We start from the raw sequence: 19,276 nt of genomic DNA, 5'->3' as shown, positions 1-19,276 counted from the left end.
GTCATGTGATTGGAGGCACCTGAATCAACAATCCATTCAGTGTTAGAAAGAGAAGCAGAATGACAAGAGGTAAGATTACCAGCAAAATTGGCAGAATTGGTGTTTAAGGACGATAAGAGATCCAAGAGTTATCAGTATTGTTCGCTGGTAAGACCATAGATAGCAACCTCAGAAGAGATTGAAGCACCTGTGACATTATTATCAATCATTGAAAAATCAGATGTTTCCACAACGTCAGATAAAAAAATGCTGAATCGAGGCAACTCAGAGCTTTGCAACGATAAAAAATTATAAACCTTCAATTTGATAATTTTCAGACTTTAATCGGATAAGCCAAAGGTGTCATGGGAGTATTGAGACCACTAAGGCGAGCTCAAACGGAGACTAGCCTCAATTTCCTAGCTTTCCTTAATGTCTCAAGACAACAATCTTCGAGGACCAATATCGATAGGTACAGCTTCGGTCTTCTGCATATGAGGGAAAGCCAAGGTTGAGCAGAATGCTGACATAGAATGTGGTGGTCTACGGTGTTCAATACTTTCTAGAGATAAACTATTAGTTTTCAATTCGCAACAGATATATATCAAAGATGACTCTATTGGATATTAGAGAAGCCTGAGAACTGAGAGAACGCCGGACTGGAGCTGCCCGAACACAAGCAGAGAGGGATGCCGACGGCGGCGGTTCGAGAGAGCGCCGAGAACGAAGACTGAACGTCGAACTGAGAAGAGATCGCCGGAAAAACAGAGCTGAGATGGATCGCTGGAAAACTGCGAACAGAAACCAGCCGGGACGACGAACTGGAGCTGAGAGAGACTGCGCCGGAGATGGAAAAGAACTGCCGGATAACTGAGTTATGATGGAGACGATGCCAGAGCTGCTGTGGGTACCGAAACTGAGAGCTGCAACTGAGCTGGGAGGAGAGATATGACGCCGGCGACTTAACGGTGCACGGAGATGAGGCCGGAGAAGGTGGAAGACGCCAAGAACTGAGAACAAACAAGAGACTGAGAGACTGCCGGAGAGGTTGAGCGTACGCCGAGCGAAAGGGTCTGGCCGGAGAAGACAACCGGACTGAGACAACGCCGATAGATGCTGAAAAAAAAACAGGGAGTCGAGAGACAGAGACTCAGCGTGGTGTGACTGGCGTCGGCAACTTGCAGATTCGCAGTGCAGAGGGCAGAAGCGAGAACTGAGAAGGTGACTGGTAAGCGCCTTTATCACGGCTGAGGCTCTTTGCCTTCGAACGATCGTTCTTTGTACATCTATTTTTCGTTTCTTCTTTTTATGTTTTTTTTTATCTCTAAATCTTACTGGATCGCTGAATCTTGGAGTGCGACTCGCTTCTCTCCGAAGCCGTCTCAGATCGTCGCGATTCGTATGTGCAAGTCGATGTTCGCCTCTCAAGCACTGCTCACCAGGCTCCGTTGATTGTTCAGGTCTCGCGATTCTCTTGCAAATCCTGGCTGTTTTTCCGGTGAAAAACATAAAATAAAATAAAATAAAAAAGCTGCATTTCGTTGATCGCAGATTGTTGTTGCAGAGTTCGTTCCCTGCGGACTCTTCAACTCCTTCCAATTTGAAGTTCAGAATCACCTGTTTTTGCCTCCTGAAAGATCCTCCGGCGAGCATTTCCCCTCTCTTTCAATCTCAAGAAGTGTTTTCTTTAACTTGTTGAGGAAGCCAACTCGCAGAGCCTTCAAGTATTTTCACCTTCGCCACTCATCTTGGGTCCTCTCGCGACCTTGGGTTTTCCGGCCACTTCTTTGGCTCTCGTGTCCTTGTTTCGGCACCCGTGTTAGAATGCGGCTCGGTATATCAGTTTTCTTTGATATTTTTTTAATTGCGGTGATTGCCGGTCAGGAGCTTCGCACTTTAGAGTGACTTCGCAGCTCTCCACTCTCATTTCTGGTTGATCTGTTAGTCCTTGTCATCGTCTCCGTCTCCGTCTCACTTGTATTGGGTCTGATTTGCTGGTCAGCCATTCTCGCTCCAACAATGCTGTGTTTCGTCACTCCTTCGCAGAGACGGTTGATGTCTTGGAGTTTCTTCATTCTGAAGGAAATTTTTACTAGCTTTTCCTTCGTTTTGGGCCATATTTTTTGCCTTCACTTCACAGCAATTTTCGTTTTCGTCCTGCTTTATGCATCGGCATCTAGTGATCCGTTGCCGTTACCTTCTCTGCTCCTGTCATACTTAACATTAATGGAATTTTTTTTTCATCTTTTTACCACAAGATAGCTATGCGAAATCTTTATTTACCATCTCCATGGCGTATTAGAATTATTAATTTATTAGTTAATTTAGTTGTTAATTTATTAATTATTATCTCTGTGTTTTTTATTTCATATATTAATATAAATATTAGTATAAATACTACTGTAAAAATAACTTTAATCAATAGAATAATACAATTTATTTATTTTAACAGACACGGAAGGAAATGAAGGTGGAGAAAATGTTTTCTGAAATTCCATTCTCTTCTTCCTACAGCACTACTCATTCTCCCACTCCCAAGTTCTCTAACTCCTTCGCTAACAGGTACTCTCTCTCTCGCTCATGCTTTAGCTAGCAGTACTGATTTTCTTATCAGTTCTAGTGTTCATGGGAATAATGCTACGTGGATTTCTTTAGTTCTCTCTCACTCTTTTTCGCACCTAATTTAAAATTTTTCAAATTATTAGTAAATTATATTGTGTTTGGGCGCATAGAATGCATGAGAAGAGTACTGGATTTGGAATGGACAGATTTGAACAAAACGTAAATTTGAAGTTATATTGGGATTTGTCGATACAAAGATTGAATTTCGCTCCGGCTTTTTGCTTCTTTTTCTTTTATTTTTTTGGATAAAGTGGCGTGTTGTCAATTTACAGGGGGCTTGGATGAGATTGTCGAAATTATGGTTATTCCTGCCTGTTTGTCTGTTTGTGACTTGATTAATGCTTTTTTTTAATAATCTTGTAGTGATAACATTCTAAACGTGTTGGGGGGGGGGGGGGGGGGGGGCTATTCTGTTTCAATTGATTGCTTTTATTAACTAAGAGCTAAATGTTTCATTTCTCAGTTAAACAATAATAAATATTTATTTGTTCGTGTATTCGTTTATTTATTTCATTTGTAGGGTTTACTTTGAGCTCCACTAGATTCATCTTTCTTGTTGATATCATTACTCTCTTTATTCCTTGATATTTTTTACACATAATGCAATAGGATGATAATGAAATAGAAATTTTGTTCCAATAAAATGATTAGAAAATGCCACTTGTGAAGAAGTTGCATTATTTTATCCAATATGGAACAAGAAAGGATGAAAAATTTGGGAATAGTCATTGTCTATTTCATGTTATGGATTAGTATATGTTTTTGAATGGTCAATTGATATTTATGATCTACACAATTTCTTTCGTAAGCTATATATTATGATCATTACATTTCTAGCATGTTCCATTCTGCAAAACAGACATAATCTTCAATCCTAGTATTCATAGTGTGTGGTTGTTTAGCCATTTTACACTCAATGGGGGATAGGGTATCTTTCTTAGGCTTCAGCAAATTAAACACGAGGAACAATTTTTTTAAAAAAAAGTCTTCTCATGCTAGTACTGTTTTCTGTCTTTCGTGTTGAAAATTACGCCTTTTGGGTTTTCCCCCTTCCCTTTTCTTTTTATTTTTGATGCGAAAAAACTTGTTTCGCATTCACATAAATAAATAGAAATGCTCCTAAAACATTATTATGTAGATAAGAATACCCTTCAAAAAATGATTTTTGAATTGGCTTTGAAGTTGGCAAGGTGCCCTTCCTTCCCTCCCTCCTCTTCTACTCTATTTCCTGTCACCTCCTTTATTTCTACCCTCTTCTACAACTTATGACTCTATACCCTATTTGCCCTATCTTATATAAGTCACTGAGTACTTGATAAGGGCATTGTGCATTTCTGAGGGGCGGTTTGTGTTCTCACACCACTACCACACTAGGAAAAAAAAAAGTCCCAATTCCCACTTTAGGAACTATTTATTGGAAACAACATCGAACTCTGTAACTTTGTTGTTGACCCTAACCCTAAGCCTAGTTCTAGCCTTTGTTCCCCAGAGTCTTCTTCCTTCAAGTTCAGTGGCGGTGCTTTGAACAAGTCATGCAAGAAGAGCAAAAAGGTTCCAAGACTAGACCAAACTAATGCTTCAACTTCTCTCTAATGATATCTTTGATTATGTCCCTCTGCCATTTTCCTTGTGCTTTTGAGTGTTGCGGCCACGGGCATGAGATACCTCATTTTGGTCTCTATTATTGGCATGCATGCTTCATTGTTAGGGGCTTTTTTTTTTTAATCTCTATTTTCTTTGGTCAGTTCTTTGCTTCTAGTTCGATAATTTCTGCATAGATTGAAAAAATTGAATTAATTGGTGGAGAAATCTAGTTGAAGAAAATCAGTACATGTCATGTTTTGGCAGTTACTGTACTCTTAACTTAGATTTTATGGGATTCAATTCTCTTGGCTATTCTTAATTTAATATCCCATTCTCTTGTATCATGATGTTTAAGTATTAAAATTATAAATCTTGTCAACTTGCCACTCATGAATGATCTAGGGGGCTAAAATCCCACATCTTCACTTGTCACAGGCCTAACCAGTGTTTTAGAAGGCCAAGCGTAAGCCTTTTGGGCTGTATTTTTTTAAAATAATTAATAAATAAAAAATTACATATATAGTATTAAAATGAGAAAAAGTGTTAGAATAATGGAGAAAATCTTTTTTTTTTTTTTTTGGTCCCTTGAATCAACTTCAGACATTTCAACAGGTGCAGCAAGAATTAAAACAATTAAAATATGAAACAAAAACCTAAGAGATGAATAAAGAACTCAGACACGTGAGACTTCGAAAGAGAGAGAGCAGATGCCGAGAGAGAGAAAGACCAGATGGCTTCGAGAGAGAGAGCAGAGAGAGCAGAGAGAGCAGAGGGTTCGTCGAGCTTCGTCCAGGCTTCGAAAGAGAAAGCAGAGGGTTCGCCGACCTTCTTCGAGTCTTCAAAAGAGAGAGCAGAGGCTTCGAGAGAGAGCAAAGGCTTCGTCGAGCTTCGTCCAGGCTTCGAAGAGAGAGCGAAGGCTTCGTCAGGCTTCGACGACAGAGCAGAGGAGAAGAAGCTTCGCGGGAGACCGAAAGGCGTACGCCTTGCTTATGAGGCGTAAAAAAGAGTGGTTTTTTGGCTGAGGCGTACGCTTTGTTGGCTGAGGCGAACGCTTTCTTGGATTTACGCCTTTACACATACGCCTTGAGGCGTTTTTGTCCCAAAACGCACCGAGGCGCGCCAAAAATGCCTTTCAAAACACTGGGCAACTTTACAAGTTAGTCCAAAGTAGACTGCCAACTCGAAAAATGAACGTGTCGAGCATCGAATACAAAACAAAGGAAGTGAACATGTCAAGCATAATATAAAAAACACGTTAAGGAAGAAGAAGTGAACACAAGAATCAGGTTGTAAACAACAAAGCAACATAATTCATCTTTTGCACCTCCTTAGGTTGCCTTTGTTTAGCGAGGGAGGCAAGTAAGTTACACATATTTACAATAGTTAGTGAGTTAAAATGATTGATGATCACTCGCCCACCCCTAAAGAGTATGCAACTCTTAGTCTAGTTCAAGGATACATCAACATGTGCGAATCACTCTTATTTTCCCTAGGGTGCCAAACAACTTAAAGAACAAAACCAGCACTATTAGTTACCCATCCAATGAAAACAACATAACCAATTATAGGCAAACATAAGGCCTTGAACAAGTTTAGCTTGTGACATTCTCCTCTATTTATGTGGTCAATGTTCTCATAGAGTTTGATACTAAGCCTCCATTTGGATCGTTTTAAAAATAAGTACCTTTACAATCTTAAGAATTAAGTATTTTTTCAAAGAAAAAAAATTACTTTGTTTGAAACCACTTATAAAAAAAGTGCTTCTTTAAAAAAGTGCTTTTTGGGAAAGTACTGATAATAAGTACTTGCCTAAGGAAGTGTTGAAGCCATAAGTACTATTTGGTTGTGCCTGAAAATAAGTGAAGGATATAAGTACTTATGAAAGAAGTACTATTTGGCTACACTAATATAAAATAAATTTTGCCTACTTTTTAATGGAAAATTATTGCTTTATATCTTAGAAAATTTTATTTTCTCATAGTAGATCTTATGCGGAAAAATTAAAATAGAGTACGAACAGTAGAATTTATAATACAACTTTGCAAAAATAGAGTTACAACATTCTGCATAAATTTGAGAAGCCTTCAATGTTTGCATATGATCACGTTTTGCATAAATTTGATTAGCAGCCTGGTCTCTCAAATTAGTCATCACAGTCGGGTGCATTGTATCGAATATGGCATGCTCTTGGACATTTGAAGTTGATGCAACCTCACCTTATAATGAGACATTTTCGTCACCATACAATTCAAACAATTTATGGCGTTGTGCTTTTAGTCTAATAAAATTACGGTACGATCATGCAAACAAACAACAATACACATTTTTACACTGAAAATCTCTCTTTCAACACCCCCAAGCATTGCTCGATCACATTTCATAATGATGAATGATAATAGTTAAAAAGTTTCAACATTCCTTCTGGTATTGACCCTCCTAAAATCAGATAAATGGTATCGATTCTCCTTGTATTGTGTCATATAACCATACATATTTGTATACCTAGCATCAACCACATAATATTTTCCTATCCAATAAAAACTAAAATCTATTATGCAAGAAATTAAGTTCAGCCATTTGCAGACAATAAATAAATATTCTCATGTTATGAACACTGCCTTCCCATCCAACATTCACAGAAGTGGATAACATATTAAACGAACATGTAGCCATAACATTTTATGAGCAAATTGATTTACGCCCATGGCTTGGAGCTTGTTTATTTGCACCCAATAATGCATTTATGTTTCCCATCACTCGCATTTATACAGTCCTACAACAGACTTAAGAGAAGTTTGGGTCAGATGTGATTTTCGGTGTAAAAAATTTAACAAATTGTTTGATGTAAGTGAGAAGAAGCTACCATACCTTAAAAAAAGACCAATACTTCTCATTATTTCTTATTTCAGGAGGGTTTTTGTTAGTATTATATGTGATTTGATAATATCATAAGCAAAGGTCTCTTGACCTGCAGCAAGTTATTGGTATTAATTCTATCAAGCACAACCAATCATACAAAAGCCTTGATTTTTAAAGGGAACCTTGGCCTTCCAAATGGAACCATAGAGAGGAAAAGGTGAGTTAGACCTAGATAGAAAATCACAAAAAATATTTGCTAGAATAAAACCCCGTAGGATCCAAAGACCAAACCCACTATCCTCCAAAGAAAAACGACAATTATTCAACAAGACTAGCTCTACCATCTCCTTCTCGTTCAATGACTTACAAAAATGGAAATCCCAAGAAGGCAAAGGACCACCTAGATCAACAAGAAAAGAAGATGAACCATCCTACCTTGAGCTTAAGTGAAAGAGACATGGAAAAGATGAACCATCCTACCTTGAGCTTAAGTGAAAGAGACATGGAAAAGAGGTGGACAAATCTACATTCCCCAACTAAGGATCTTTCCAAAAATGAATATTACTACCCCTTCCCACTAGAAGTTTAATGTGGGGAATGAAGAGGGGATAACTTTGAGAAAGTTTTCCATGGACTCTCCAAAGAACATTTAAATCTCAAATTAATATCCCAACATTCTTGTGTAAATCATACTAACTTTTAACAACTATATGTGACAGGGAAGAATTCTTGAGCGGAGAATGGAAAGACATTTAGCTAGAAGAGCTGTGATTTTAGACACCAAGTTTCCAATACCCAAGCCACCCTCTCTTTTAAGCCTTCCCACCACATCCCAACTTGCCAAATGATCCCTAAAATCCTCTACCTCGACCATAAGAAGTCCCTCATTATCTTCTCAATCTTTCTAGCAACCCTAATTGGAATCTTAAAAATTGAAAGAAAGTATAAAGGGGATACTAGAAAGACAATTGAAGAGTGGTTTCTTTGACTAAAACCAACATGACAATTGATGAGACATGATCTAAGTTGTTGCATCACATTTTCTGTAGTATCTTTGTGGCATAATTTAGAAGACGTATCATTTGTTATAGAATCAGGTATTCATGGAAGAATTTTATAATCAAAACTAACAATGCCACGTGTATGTTCTTATGATGCCTTTGAGTCAACCTTGAACACTCCTAACAGATTGTTTCATGCAATGGGACGATTCTGAATTTTGGGACCCATTTTGTTTACAAATTGAACCCCAACGAGTATCAAACCTTTGTGACTATATGCATGCTAGACGCAAAGCAGGAATTTTGAATAGAAGAAGCTAAAAGATTGCAAGCCTTTGTTGACTAAATGCCATGGTCCCTAAGCTGAAGGCAATGATTATGCTTAGGTTTGACTATTTCTTTAAAAGCTTTAAGGTGTGATATATATTGTTGGCCCACAATCTAACAACTTAAGCTTTTGGGTGAAGTGCAAAGCTAACATGGTTAGAGCCATAGTTGCTATACGAGGTCTTGGGTTCTAGTTTAGTTGCCCACATTTAAGTTTGTAAAAAATTATCATGTTCCCAATATAGGTGTCATTCATTGTTTGTTTATCTCTCCATTTGCTGTTTGGCTGCACGTGTGGGAGAGTGTTAAGGCTTGATGTATGTTGTTGTCCCAAAACCTAATAGCTTAATCTTTTATATGAAATGGTAATCTTATGTAAAGTGGTAACCGAACAAAAAGGAAAGCATTTAATTGGACCAAGTGAAGAAAGCAACTGTGTATGTTTGGATCAGTTGTTACTAGTGGATATGTCATGATCAAGCATTGATAGACAAGAGGGTAGGATATGAAGTACTAGAGGCCACTTTCTCTTTCTCACACTCGGATCTTCCTATTTTAGATGACAAATATCCATGAAGTTAATGTTTTACTTTTTATAAAACTAAGTAGCTCAATATCTTCTTTATATATAACACATGACAACAACAACATGCCTCAAGTCCTACTAGGTGAGGTCGATTACATGAATCATTTTCCGCCAATTCATCTGATCTAGAGCATTTTCGTCTATTAGATTAAGGGCTATTAAATCCTTCATTAGTTGCTCATTCCAAATTATTTTAGGTCGAATCCTACCCCATTTTCATGCCAAAAACTATAACTAACTCTCTCCTCTTTATAGGTGCTCTATTCGGCTTGCGTTTCAAATGACCAAACAATCTAAGTCGCTTTTCCCTTATCTTGTTTTTGACTGGTGCTATGCCTAAATTATTGCGTATATGCTCGTTTCTTATTTTAGCTTTTAATGTTATACTAATCCACCTCAACATTAACATTTCAACAAATTTTACTTTTTGTACATGTTATTTCTTAGTTGCCCAACATTTAGAACCATAAAGCATAGCCAGCCTTATAGCCGTTTTATAAAACTTTCCTTTTAATTTCAAAGATGTTCTACAATCACACAACATACCTGACGCATTCCCCCATTTTACCCAACACATTTTAATTCTATGTACTACATCTTCTTCAATTTTCCCTTCCGCTTGCATAATAGATCCAAGATATCTAAATCTTCTCTATATGCTTCTGATGTCGAAGTTCTCCCCCTTAATTATGCATTGCCATTGCAAAGTTTTCAATTTTAGTTAAACCTGGCATTTTGGTTCCAGTTCCTTGGTGTACTCTTAACTAAAATTTTATTTTGTACAGAATTTTTTCAGAAGTTGCTGGAGACATTACAATTGTTGTTGATGGAGTGTCTTTCCTCCTACACAAGGTAATTTATTCTTCCAAACAATTGTGTCAATTGAGGTACTGAGTGACATGCTCACTAACATTTCAGCTGAATTTATATCTTATTTTTGATTTTGATTTTGATTTCATACATTGTTTTCTTTGTTTTGGTCCATGATATTAAAACGTCACACTAACTTCTTTTGGACAGTTGAAAGCAATACCAGATATTTTATCCATTTATTTTTTATTTTTATTGGAGAACTTCTATCCATTTGCACATTGTTATCAGGCTAATTCTAGAAATTTCCTTGATTGATTGGAACTGCCAGTTTATGCAAACCAGGTCTCCATTAGGATGTCTCTGGCATGTTAAAAGCATACCTTTGTGGTGTTTATCTGAGATAGCTAACTATTTTGGATGCTTAAATGTATCATTGATATCTAATTGTAATTTATGTCAGGTTACTTGGAGATGCTATGGTAGTCTTATCTTTGAAAATTTACATGATGCTCTTTGATGTCATAATTTTCATTTTGAATAATATGAACCCAGTCTGGTTTATGGAACGCCCAAGTCTGACTGACTCCTTATCTGAATTTGTACATGTCATGCCTCAAAATGCTTTTAACCGATTTTCCATTATAAGTAAGGAATAATTTGAATTTTCAGTTGCAAATTTAGGAATAACACAATGCTTTTGGTATGTAAGTGAAAGTAATTATTGCTAAATAGACACAGACACGGACACAGGCACAGGCACATGCCAGAGGCAGGATATGTATAAGCAACATGCATGTGCATAAACTCAAAAAGGGCCTAACTTTTGAAGAGATAGTGACAGACCATGCTTTAGCATTCCCCTAGCACATCTCTTAACAAGTAATGTTGGACATGGAATTACATAATTTTATTTAGTTGACAAATCCTTCATTGTGATTTATGGGTAGATTAAATTCTGCAATCTGCAACCCTGTATTCTAACAATCTGCATTTTTTTTTTTATCTAATTTCATATTTTCTCGAGCACATGTCTATGGACATTTCTCCAGCGTATAATTGTCCTCGAGACTCTTATCACTGCTGGTCTCATTGTTCATTTTTGAGCTAGAAATAATTCAATGGCTGCTGATACATGTATCTTTTAGATTTACTTTTGTAAAGAAGAGCTTTCCCCAATTCTTTCCCTTTCGCTACCACCAAAAAGAAAAAATTCATGTTCATCTTTAATTAACTTCTCAGTCCTTAATTTATTTAAATCTAACCAAATTCTCTTATTGGTTTTTGGCTTATTAAAGTTTCCCCTGGTATCTCGGAGTGGAAAGATTAGGAAAATGGTGGCAAATGTAAAGGACTCAAATATGTCAAAATTGGAGCTCTTTAATTTACCTGGTGGGCCACAGACATTTGAACTTGCAGTGAATTTCTGTTATGGCATGAATTTCGAGATCATGACTACAAATGTAGCCCATCTACGCTGTGCTGCGGAATACCTAGAAATGACTGAAGATTACCGGGAGGAAAACCTCATTGAACGAACAGAGACTTATCTGATTGAGGTTGTATTTCAAAGTCTTGAAAAATCAGTGGAAGTGCTATCTGCCTGTGAGGCTTTACTCTCTATAGCAGAGGAAGTGGAACTTCCTAGCAGATGTGTGGATGCTATTGCCATGAATGCTTGTAAGGAGCAACTGGTATCTGGTTTATCTCGTTTAGATTGTGATGGCGGATCTTCAGAACTGAAGGGTGGCTGCCTTGAGTGGTGGGTTGAAGATCTCTCGGTACTAAAAATTGACTTTTATCAGAGAGTTATCACTGCTCTGGACAGAATGGGTATTCGTCCTGATAGCATTACAGCTTCTTTAATGCACTATGCTCAGGCCACATTGAATGATGTTGGTAAACGCCAAACTTGGGATTCTGAAAGAATAAAACTGAGTCCTGGCATGGTGCAGAATGACCAGAGGGCAAAGGTAGAAACTCTTGTGAAACTTATGCCAGCAGAGAAAAGCTCATCTATTCCTCTTAGTTTCCTGTTTGGGATGTTGAGGATGGCAATAACAGTGGATGCAACCATTGCCTGCAGGATGGAGCTTGAACGCAGGATTGGTTTTCGGTTGGAAATGGTTTCTCTGGATGATCTGCTCATACCAAACATCCATAGTGGAGATTCCTTATTTGATGTCGATTCTGTCCATCGGATACTTGTGAATTTCCTGCAGCAGATTGAAGAGGAAGAAAGTGAAGAGTATGGGTTTGAATCAGAAGGCGTTGGTTCTCCAAGCCACGGTTCTGTCTTGAAAGTTGGGCGGCTTATTGATGCATATCTAGCAGAAATTGCTCCAGATCCCTATCTGACTTCACAAAAATTCATCGCCATGATTGAGATACTGCCTGATTATGCTCGTGTCATTGATGATGGGCTCTACAGAGCTATTGATATATATTTGAAGGTAGATTTTCATCTTAAATGATAGAATGCCATCAATACCATCTTGGCATTTCTTGCAATATAATACTCGTGCTTGCTTTTACATCTATTGTCACACACCTCTCTGTGATTAGTGTTATTAACCCGCTTTTGTTTTCTAATTGACGTGTGAATTATCCTCATTGGCATAACCTCAGAGTGTGGGCATACAGCATTTGGGCTTCCTAACAAATCAGTGCATTTTAAGCCCCTTATGTTTTTCTGATTGCCCTATAGTAAATACTGTTTTCTTTAACAGTTGCTCTAGGGGTGGGTCTCTTTTTTTCCCCCATAAATAGCATCTTGTACTTTTATTTTGGTGGCTATAATGTTATGATGGTTGTTTTTTTAGGTTATAAACTTGATCCAATATGCTTTAGAAAAACTTGTCCAGCTTTGACATCTTGACTGATCTGATGAAATTTGTAGACGACTCTTAACTTTTTTGGGTCTGTGTATCTTAAAATTTTTTTTCCCCTGATTAGGCCCATCCAATGTTAACTGAGCATGAGTGTAAGAAGCTGTGCAAGTTCATAGATTGCCAAAAGCTATCTCAAGAAGCCTGTCATCATGCAGCACAGAATGATCGGCTCCCAGTCCAAATGACTGTACGAGTCCTCTATTTCGAGCAGATTCGCCTAACAAATGCCCTATCCAGTAGTTCTGGAGATGGATTTATGTCGCAAAAAATTAGCAGTGGTGTTGCCAGTGCAGCAATGTCCCCACGAGACAATTACGCTTCCTTGAGGAGGGAGAACCGAGAACTGAAGCTAGAGATTTCAAGAATGCGAGTGAGGCTCAGTGAGTTGGAGAAGGAGCAGGCGTTCATGAAACAAGGGATGCTGGAGAAATCAGGAAATGGGAAAACTTTCTTGACCTCAATTTCTAAAGGGATCGGGAGGATTGGAATTTTCAATGCTCCAACTGGGGGGAAACGACTGAAGCAAGGGAGGAAATCACGGACAGAAGGGAAATCTGGTAGGACCAGGAGGCATTCTGTTTCCTAGTTAAAAGTTCAATTTTGCAGTTCGGTTTTTGGCGGTGGGACACAGAACAGCGGTATCATGCATTAATGAATGCACGGGAGTTTCAGTAGAAACGGGCAGTTTCCGAGCTGAGATGGTTATGGTATAGCATCGAGCAAAGAGGAATGTCACCACAATTGAAGGCTCCAGCTGAGAGATTACAAGCCAAATGTTCTACAAGTTGAGAATAAATATATGGATGCAAGCATAAGGCCATAATGTATGAGCAGGTCCCCTCTGCTGCCTGCATTTACTGGAGTTTAATCTAGTCATGAGTTCGCCTGCAATACAGTCAACAGCCCCCCAAAAATGTATGTTCTATATTCGTATGGAAGAGAGGGAGAAGAATTTGTTACTTTATTATTTGTAATCCACTTTTCTAAATTAGTAAATTGTGTTAAAACCTAGCTCTTTAAGACCTGCGGAGAATCCTTCAAAAAACAGAAGAGAGAAAAAAATCGAGGGCCAAATTAGGTTTTTTTTTTTTTTTAAAGAAATAAGAATTTTCAAAACTGTTTTGGCAATTAAATAGGCCCATTTTCACACAATAGTCCTTTTTGTGAAAGATAATGGAGAGTTATAGAGATAATCAGGGTCCTAAAGGTATTTAAATTTAATTTTTATCAAATTTATCTGTGTCCATGATTTATGAACGTTATGCTTAAAATGTAACTTGTAAGACTATTGAAAATAACATCCTCTTCCCTCATGTTTACACTTGGGTTTGTCAACTTTCAAGTCATAAATAGTAATAAATGATAAAAGAGGGAAGATTGAAAACATGATTGTTATTAGTAGAAGTCATGTTTACTAAATTAATCATCGAGTAAAAATTTTATAATAGAAATTGTAAAAGAATTTTCTATTTTATTTTATAAATATAATGGGCAAAAACAGGTAGATTGCCTCCTATTAATCTTCAGAATTAAACTGAGGTTATTTTGCATTTATAAATAGCAGAACACTAATTATGCAACACAACAATCAGTCTACAAATGAGAGCAAGAAATTTGTAACACCAGCTGAAATCAATTAATTTTTTTATTTTTCAACTAATAACCAACACAGAATTATTACAGAACAATACAATCAAATAATTACCACCAAAGGTCTTCTAATCTGAAAAAAAACGAATGAAGATATGCCCGAATTCCATCCAAATAATCCCCAAGCTTCCTGCTTCAATCAGAAGTTCCAGTCAGACGCCCACACTACCCAAAAGAAGCTTTCTGATCTGCATGGATGAGCCAAAAAAATTATAAAAAAAAAATTGCAAAGATTAACAAAGTAAAATCAGATAATTTTTCAGTTTTTATTTTATTTATCGCTCTTTCTGATATTTCTTATTTACTTCATGAAGTAGCATGTAAAATGAAAGGTACTGTAGAACATTGCCTATAAATTTAGAGAGCGACGTAGCCTGGACACAGGTGCACAGTGGACAAAAATTTGGGTAAACAAATTCAAGCTGTTGGGAGCAAAAAATGAAACCGCTGATAGCAACCATCAAATGAATCGATATGTTGCAGATGTACCTCGGGTAGTTTTTGACGGAAAGCGACATCCAGACGAGCATCCAAAGTGTTCTCACATACTATCTTCCCATCTTGTGAAGCCAACACCACTCCTCCCGAGCTTTCGAACCATGAAAAATTCAGGAAAATGGTTACAAGTGAATCCATAATATGACTTTAGAATTGTAAAATAGCAACAACATACAGTATGCAATCTAAAACAAGAAAAAGCAACAATATAGAAGCATGCTGGAAGAATCTGGGAGTCTAGATATACTCTGTTGTCTGCAAAAATCTAAACCTTAAATCAGCAAATCGTGCAATGTTTCCTGATGTGTATACGTCAAATTATGTGGAATAAGCTGTAACCTATTCTTAAAGACTCAATACATGAAACTAAAACTATCATCTGTGGACCATACATAATAGCAAATATAATAGTCAACATATAAGAACAAAGTCATTTTACGAATCCTAACACGATCCTATAGGAGTGACAATGTAAATCCAGGAGTATGATTTGGCAACCCATCAAAAGATGCAGGAATTTGCAGGTGCAATCACAAAAATTTTACCAAAAAGAAGCATGGGGATCGGCACTGGCTGGAGCTGGTGGGAGAAATACACTGTTGTCGATGATGACTTTAGGAGTGTGTAATTTTGTTTTGTTAGAATATTCTTGTTTTGCTTTCTCCAGGACAGACTCAACTAGCCCACGGTCAACCTCTCTGCAACGTAACAACACCGATGGCTCCTTTAGCCATATCAAACCCTGGAAGTTCAAGGAAACAGATCCAGAATCAATAGGACTTACCATTTCAATGAAGAGGCCACAACAAAACGTTAAGCATTGGTTGCCAGGATTAAAAATTTCAAATTAGTGGATAGGGCCGCTGAAAAGGTGTAAAGCATACAAATAATATTATACAAGCTTAACACAGATGAAGCAAATTGATGCACATTGCATACCTGAACAATCAAATCTTTCAAAAGTCTTTTGTATCCATTTTTGTCATTAGAAACACGCAACAGTTCCTTGCTAGCAGAATCTTTCATGGAATTCACCACATCATCTTGCGCTTGAAGAAATTTAATACGGGAAGCATTCAGCTGTGTTGAGTACTCACTGGATCACAACATTTGCAGAAATCAAATGGTCTGAAGTTCAAGAGAAAAATGTAATAAACAAAATGGACATTAGTATATCCCAACTTCAATTAGAAGCCAATATAAGGATATATGTTTCCAATGAAACACAAGAGAAGTTTTATATAAGTGCAAAACTTTTCTAGCGGCAATGGTCTAAACATCTCTCACATTTGCTAAATATTAAAAGATAACGCAACCTTGAAAAATGCAAATCAGGCTTCTGAGAATCCAAAAAAGAATTCTGTTGATTTATCAGTCAATACAATTTAGTCTAAAGCCTCATTTATTAAAAAAGTATTCCGATCAATTAAGTCTACTCCAGATGTAAACACTTCTATTTTTAAACATCACTCTAGTGCATACAAATTTTAAGCTACAATCAGAAACATACGCAATTTAAGCAGATCTAGAATTTGGTAAAATTACGGCAAACTTTAGATGGAACAAATATTGAACTTGTAATTAAAATTATAAAGAGATAAAAGGATTTTATTATTATTTTTACTTGGTATTCTTTTTCATTATCAAGTTCATTGATTTCTGGGTTGGGCTGAGTTTAAGTTGTCTCTCTCTCTCTCTCTCTCTCTCTCTCTTCTTTTGTGACTTGAGAGGAACCTTGCTGACTACTTGTAATTCTTTTTTTCTCTCTTAAGATAATTTTCTTAGTTATCTAAAAAGGTATGCTAAAAGAAATTGAGGTTGAGATTTTGGTCAAATATCATTAATCAACAAAAAGTATCAATCATTAGACGTGTCACTATAAAATCCATTCACTCCGTTGCAACTTCAATTGTCATTTGCTTTTTGACACACAGATGGTTTGCCAATGCCTATTATAACAAAGCAAACTTATTCTACAAATGAACTACAAGATAGATCATCCAATGCTCCTACTATAGCTTGCAAAAAGTCATGCAAATGCCAATTGAGATCTTCTATTTTAGAAACCTTATCATAACCATCTTTTCCAATTACAAAATTAGGCCATCAATCACTGCCATTCTCCTGGGTTTAAATACAAACTAGTCATGTTTAACAACAATATGAAAGCCAAGGTTTGCCCCGCAGGTGATGGCCTTATGATCTACCTCTAGAAGAGGAAACAATGTCAGCAACTTACATCTTCTTGCGAACTTCCACTTGCTTTGCCTTACGCTCATAGTCTTGCCTAATCTTTCTTTTTTCAGCTTCGACAAGTTGCAGTTTCTCAATGTTGAATTCCTGCAAGCCATATATATTTGTGTGAACAAAAATCTGCCAATAGATCCTCCCACCAACTTTGATGGATCCTGCTCAATTTTCCTAAAAATCCAGCTATGGCAAAGAGAAGGGGAAAATAGATAAATTTAAGAAAATGCAAAAGAAATACAAGTCCAGTGCTCTAAAATAATTCCTAGCATAATTCAGCAAACTTCATGACACTTTGGACGTTGCAGAGATTGAATCAGTCATCTACTGCAAGAGTTAATAGTGTGAGATGAAGACATACCCACAAGGAAATTTATAATTCCCTTATGTTTGGGAGAGGTCTTAGGTTTGGAATTGTATGGATGTACATAAAATGTAATACACAATTATATTGAGTTCAGTCCAAATCCACCAAAATCCAAATCCAAATCCAAGGCATGAAATTCATGCTCCCAAATGCAGCATTAAAGCAAATGAGTATGAGGATGAAAAAAATAACCCATTTCTTCAGATGCAACAAAAAACACAAAGTTCCTTCTTTGGGTCAAATCCTACATAAATTGCAGCGAGCTCATTCACTTAGCAACTGATAACTACAGCTAACGTCAACAAGGCGTAATTGTAGGCTTACAATTTATGGGAAAAGAATGAAATCTTGAATATTCATGATTGTTCGTCTTCTCACAAAATTTGACCAAAATCAATTATATACAAATTGTTAAACAACTATGTAGTATGAAATTATATCGAATTTCTTTCAAACTCAAAATTCACGCTCCAAGAACTACCTTAATGTAATAGAGTAAGAATGAAAAAACGGACCACTTTCTTCGGATGCAATAAAAAACCTAAAGTTTCATTTTTGGATCAAATACTAAGCAAATTGCAAATTGCAATGAGATCATTCAATGTGCAACTGATAACTACAGCTAACTTCAACAAGGCGTAATTTACATAGGAAAAGAATGAGCTCTAGAACATTCATGATTATTCATCTTAACGCAAAGTTTAACCAAAATCAATCATATACAAATTGCTAAAACAAGTGTTACAAATATAGAAATAGATTAGAACCTCCTCGGCAGAGACAGAGATCTCGTTGGCCTTCTCTTCGGCTTCCTGCCGAATGAATCTGACCATCTGCTGGATCTGCTTGGAGACATCTGCGTCGTTCATCTTTCTCCAAAACTAGGGTTCCCACGAAAAACCCAATTCAAGATTTTATCTCTGGCTCTGATTCCGGGGTTTGTTCTTTCTGAGAGGGATTGAAAGCGAGAACGGAAGCGTCCGAAAATGGTAATTTCAAGGAAATGAGGAGACACGAGAGGCTCCAAAACGAGAAGAGGAGCGAGGAGGAAAGGTCGCATCACAGTTTGAGGCGAGTGTAGATTGGAGAACATTTCTTCAGGGTTCTGAGTTTGCCTTCACCGCGAATATTTGGGCGAACTTCAATCTGCTTCCGAGCAGTGGCTTTGAATGAATCCGCAGTTCCTCATTTTCTCCATTTTTCAATTACTCTAAAAAATATTTCGCCGCACGTTAATAATTTTGTGTAAAGTATTTTTTTTTTGTAATTTCTAATATTTTCAAAATAAATTAATAATAAATATTCAATGTTTTGTATAAAAATTTATATATATATTTTAAAATTATTAAACATGAACATATATAAAATATTATTATGACACCACATAATATAGAGACCTAATAAATTTTAAGACTAAAAACACTAACCTCACTTCAAATTTAACAAAAAGATAAGAACTTTATTGAAATTTTAAAAATCCTTCGGTCCTTTTTCCGATTTTAAAATTTTACAAATTTCTTGATATTTGATTTTTGAGATATTTATAGACTTCAAAAAATTATTGTTTTGCCACTTATAAAGAGAGTCTTATGTTTTTATAATAAACTTTAGGGGAGGTACCTGAAATTTCTGAAACTTTAGATAATGTCTTTGAGATTTTTGAAATCTTAAGACATGTCTATGTCTTTTTGTCGAACCTTAGAAGAGGTGATTGAGATATTTGAAATCTTAGAAAAAGTCTATGCTCTTTTTACTTAATCTTTGGACCGGTCAATGTCTTTTATCTTAAATATTAAAATTATAAAATAAACATGACACGTATGCCCTAAGGTAGTGTTTTTAGAGTGTGAGTGTT

The 19,276-nt window shown here is 36.6% G+C and overlaps 2 protein-coding genes across 8 annotated transcripts; one reads left to right on the top strand and one right to left on the bottom strand.

Annotated features, from left to right (window-relative positions):
* Positions 1–396: 396 nt before the first annotated feature.
* LOC131160128 (BTB/POZ domain-containing protein At3g08570) lies at positions 397–13,670 on the top strand. Of its 4 annotated transcripts, none has more exons than XM_058115483.1 (6): positions 478–1,207; positions 1,366–1,439; positions 2,432–2,541; positions 9,744–9,810; positions 11,067–12,221; positions 12,724–13,670. In XM_058115483.1, exons 3-6 carry the CDS (start codon positions 2,444–2,446, stop codon positions 13,243–13,245), a joined length of 1,842 nt encoding a protein of 613 aa, XP_057971466.1. In that variant the 5' UTR covers positions 478–1,207; positions 1,366–1,439; positions 2,432–2,443; the 3' UTR covers positions 13,246–13,670. The 4 variants fall into 4 exon arrangements, with proteins under 4 accessions (XP_057971462.1, XP_057971466.1, XP_057971464.1 ...); XM_058115481.1 differs by having other exon boundaries at positions 608–1,207; positions 1,335–1,439; XM_058115482.1 differs by having other exon boundaries at positions 913–1,207; positions 1,357–1,439.
* Positions 4,735–18,655, bottom strand: LOC131160129 (V-type proton ATPase subunit E1). 4 transcript variants are annotated; one of them, XR_009137936.1, is made up of 7 exons: positions 18,189–18,655; positions 17,047–17,147; positions 15,747–15,903; positions 15,353–15,549; positions 14,799–14,898; positions 14,365–14,497; positions 4,735–5,325 (listed from the first exon to the last, which is right to left on the bottom strand). XR_009137936.1 is itself a non-coding variant. In XM_058115485.1 (6 exons), the coding sequence occupies exons 1-6, from the start codon at positions 18,288–18,290 to the stop codon at positions 14,462–14,464; spliced, it is 693 nt and encodes a 230-aa protein (XP_057971468.1). In that variant the 5' UTR covers positions 18,291–18,655; the 3' UTR covers positions 14,273–14,461. The 4 variants fall into 4 exon arrangements, 2 of the variants coding, with proteins under 2 accessions (XP_057971468.1, XP_057971467.1); XR_009137937.1 differs by lacking the exon at positions 4,735–5,325 and adding an exon at positions 6,144–6,401; XM_058115485.1 differs by lacking the exon at positions 4,735–5,325 and having other exon boundaries at positions 14,273–14,497.
* Positions 18,656–19,276: the final 621 nt, after the last annotated feature.

The sequence above is a fragment of the Malania oleifera genome, chromosome 7 (assembly GCF_029873635.1).
Source record: "Malania oleifera isolate guangnan ecotype guangnan chromosome 7, ASM2987363v1, whole genome shotgun sequence".
Taxonomy (NCBI): Eukaryota; Viridiplantae; Streptophyta; class Magnoliopsida; order Santalales; family Ximeniaceae; genus Malania; species Malania oleifera.
Note: the sequence above shows the minus strand (reverse complement) of the source record. Positions and strands in the feature narration are given on the sequence as shown.

Bases quoted from the DNA above. Each gene is read 5' to 3' on its own strand.
- LOC131160128 (XM_058115479.1), top strand. From the start codon at position 2,444: ATGAAGGTGGAGAAAATGTTTTCTGAAATTCCATTCTCTTCTTCCTAC. The intron at 2,542-9,743 runs GTACTCTCTCTC...TATTTTGTACAG, and splicing joins TCTAACTCCTTCGCTAACAG to AATTTTTTCAGAAGTTGCTG. The intron at 12,222-12,723 runs GTAGATTTTCAT...TCCCCTGATTAG, and splicing joins CTATTGATATATATTTGAAG to GCCCATCCAATGTTAACTGA.
- LOC131160129 (XM_058115484.1), bottom strand. From the start codon at position 18,290: ATGAACGACGCAGATGTCTCCAAGCAGATCCAGCAGATGGTCAGATTC. The intron at 15,904-17,046 runs GTAAGTTGCTGA...GTTGTGATCCAG, and splicing joins GTGGAAGTTCGCAAGAAGAT to TGAGTACTCAACACAGCTGA. The intron at 15,550-15,746 runs GTATGCAATGTG...TTGAACTTCCAG, and splicing joins TGAAAGATTTGATTGTTCAG to GGTTTGATATGGCTAAAGGA.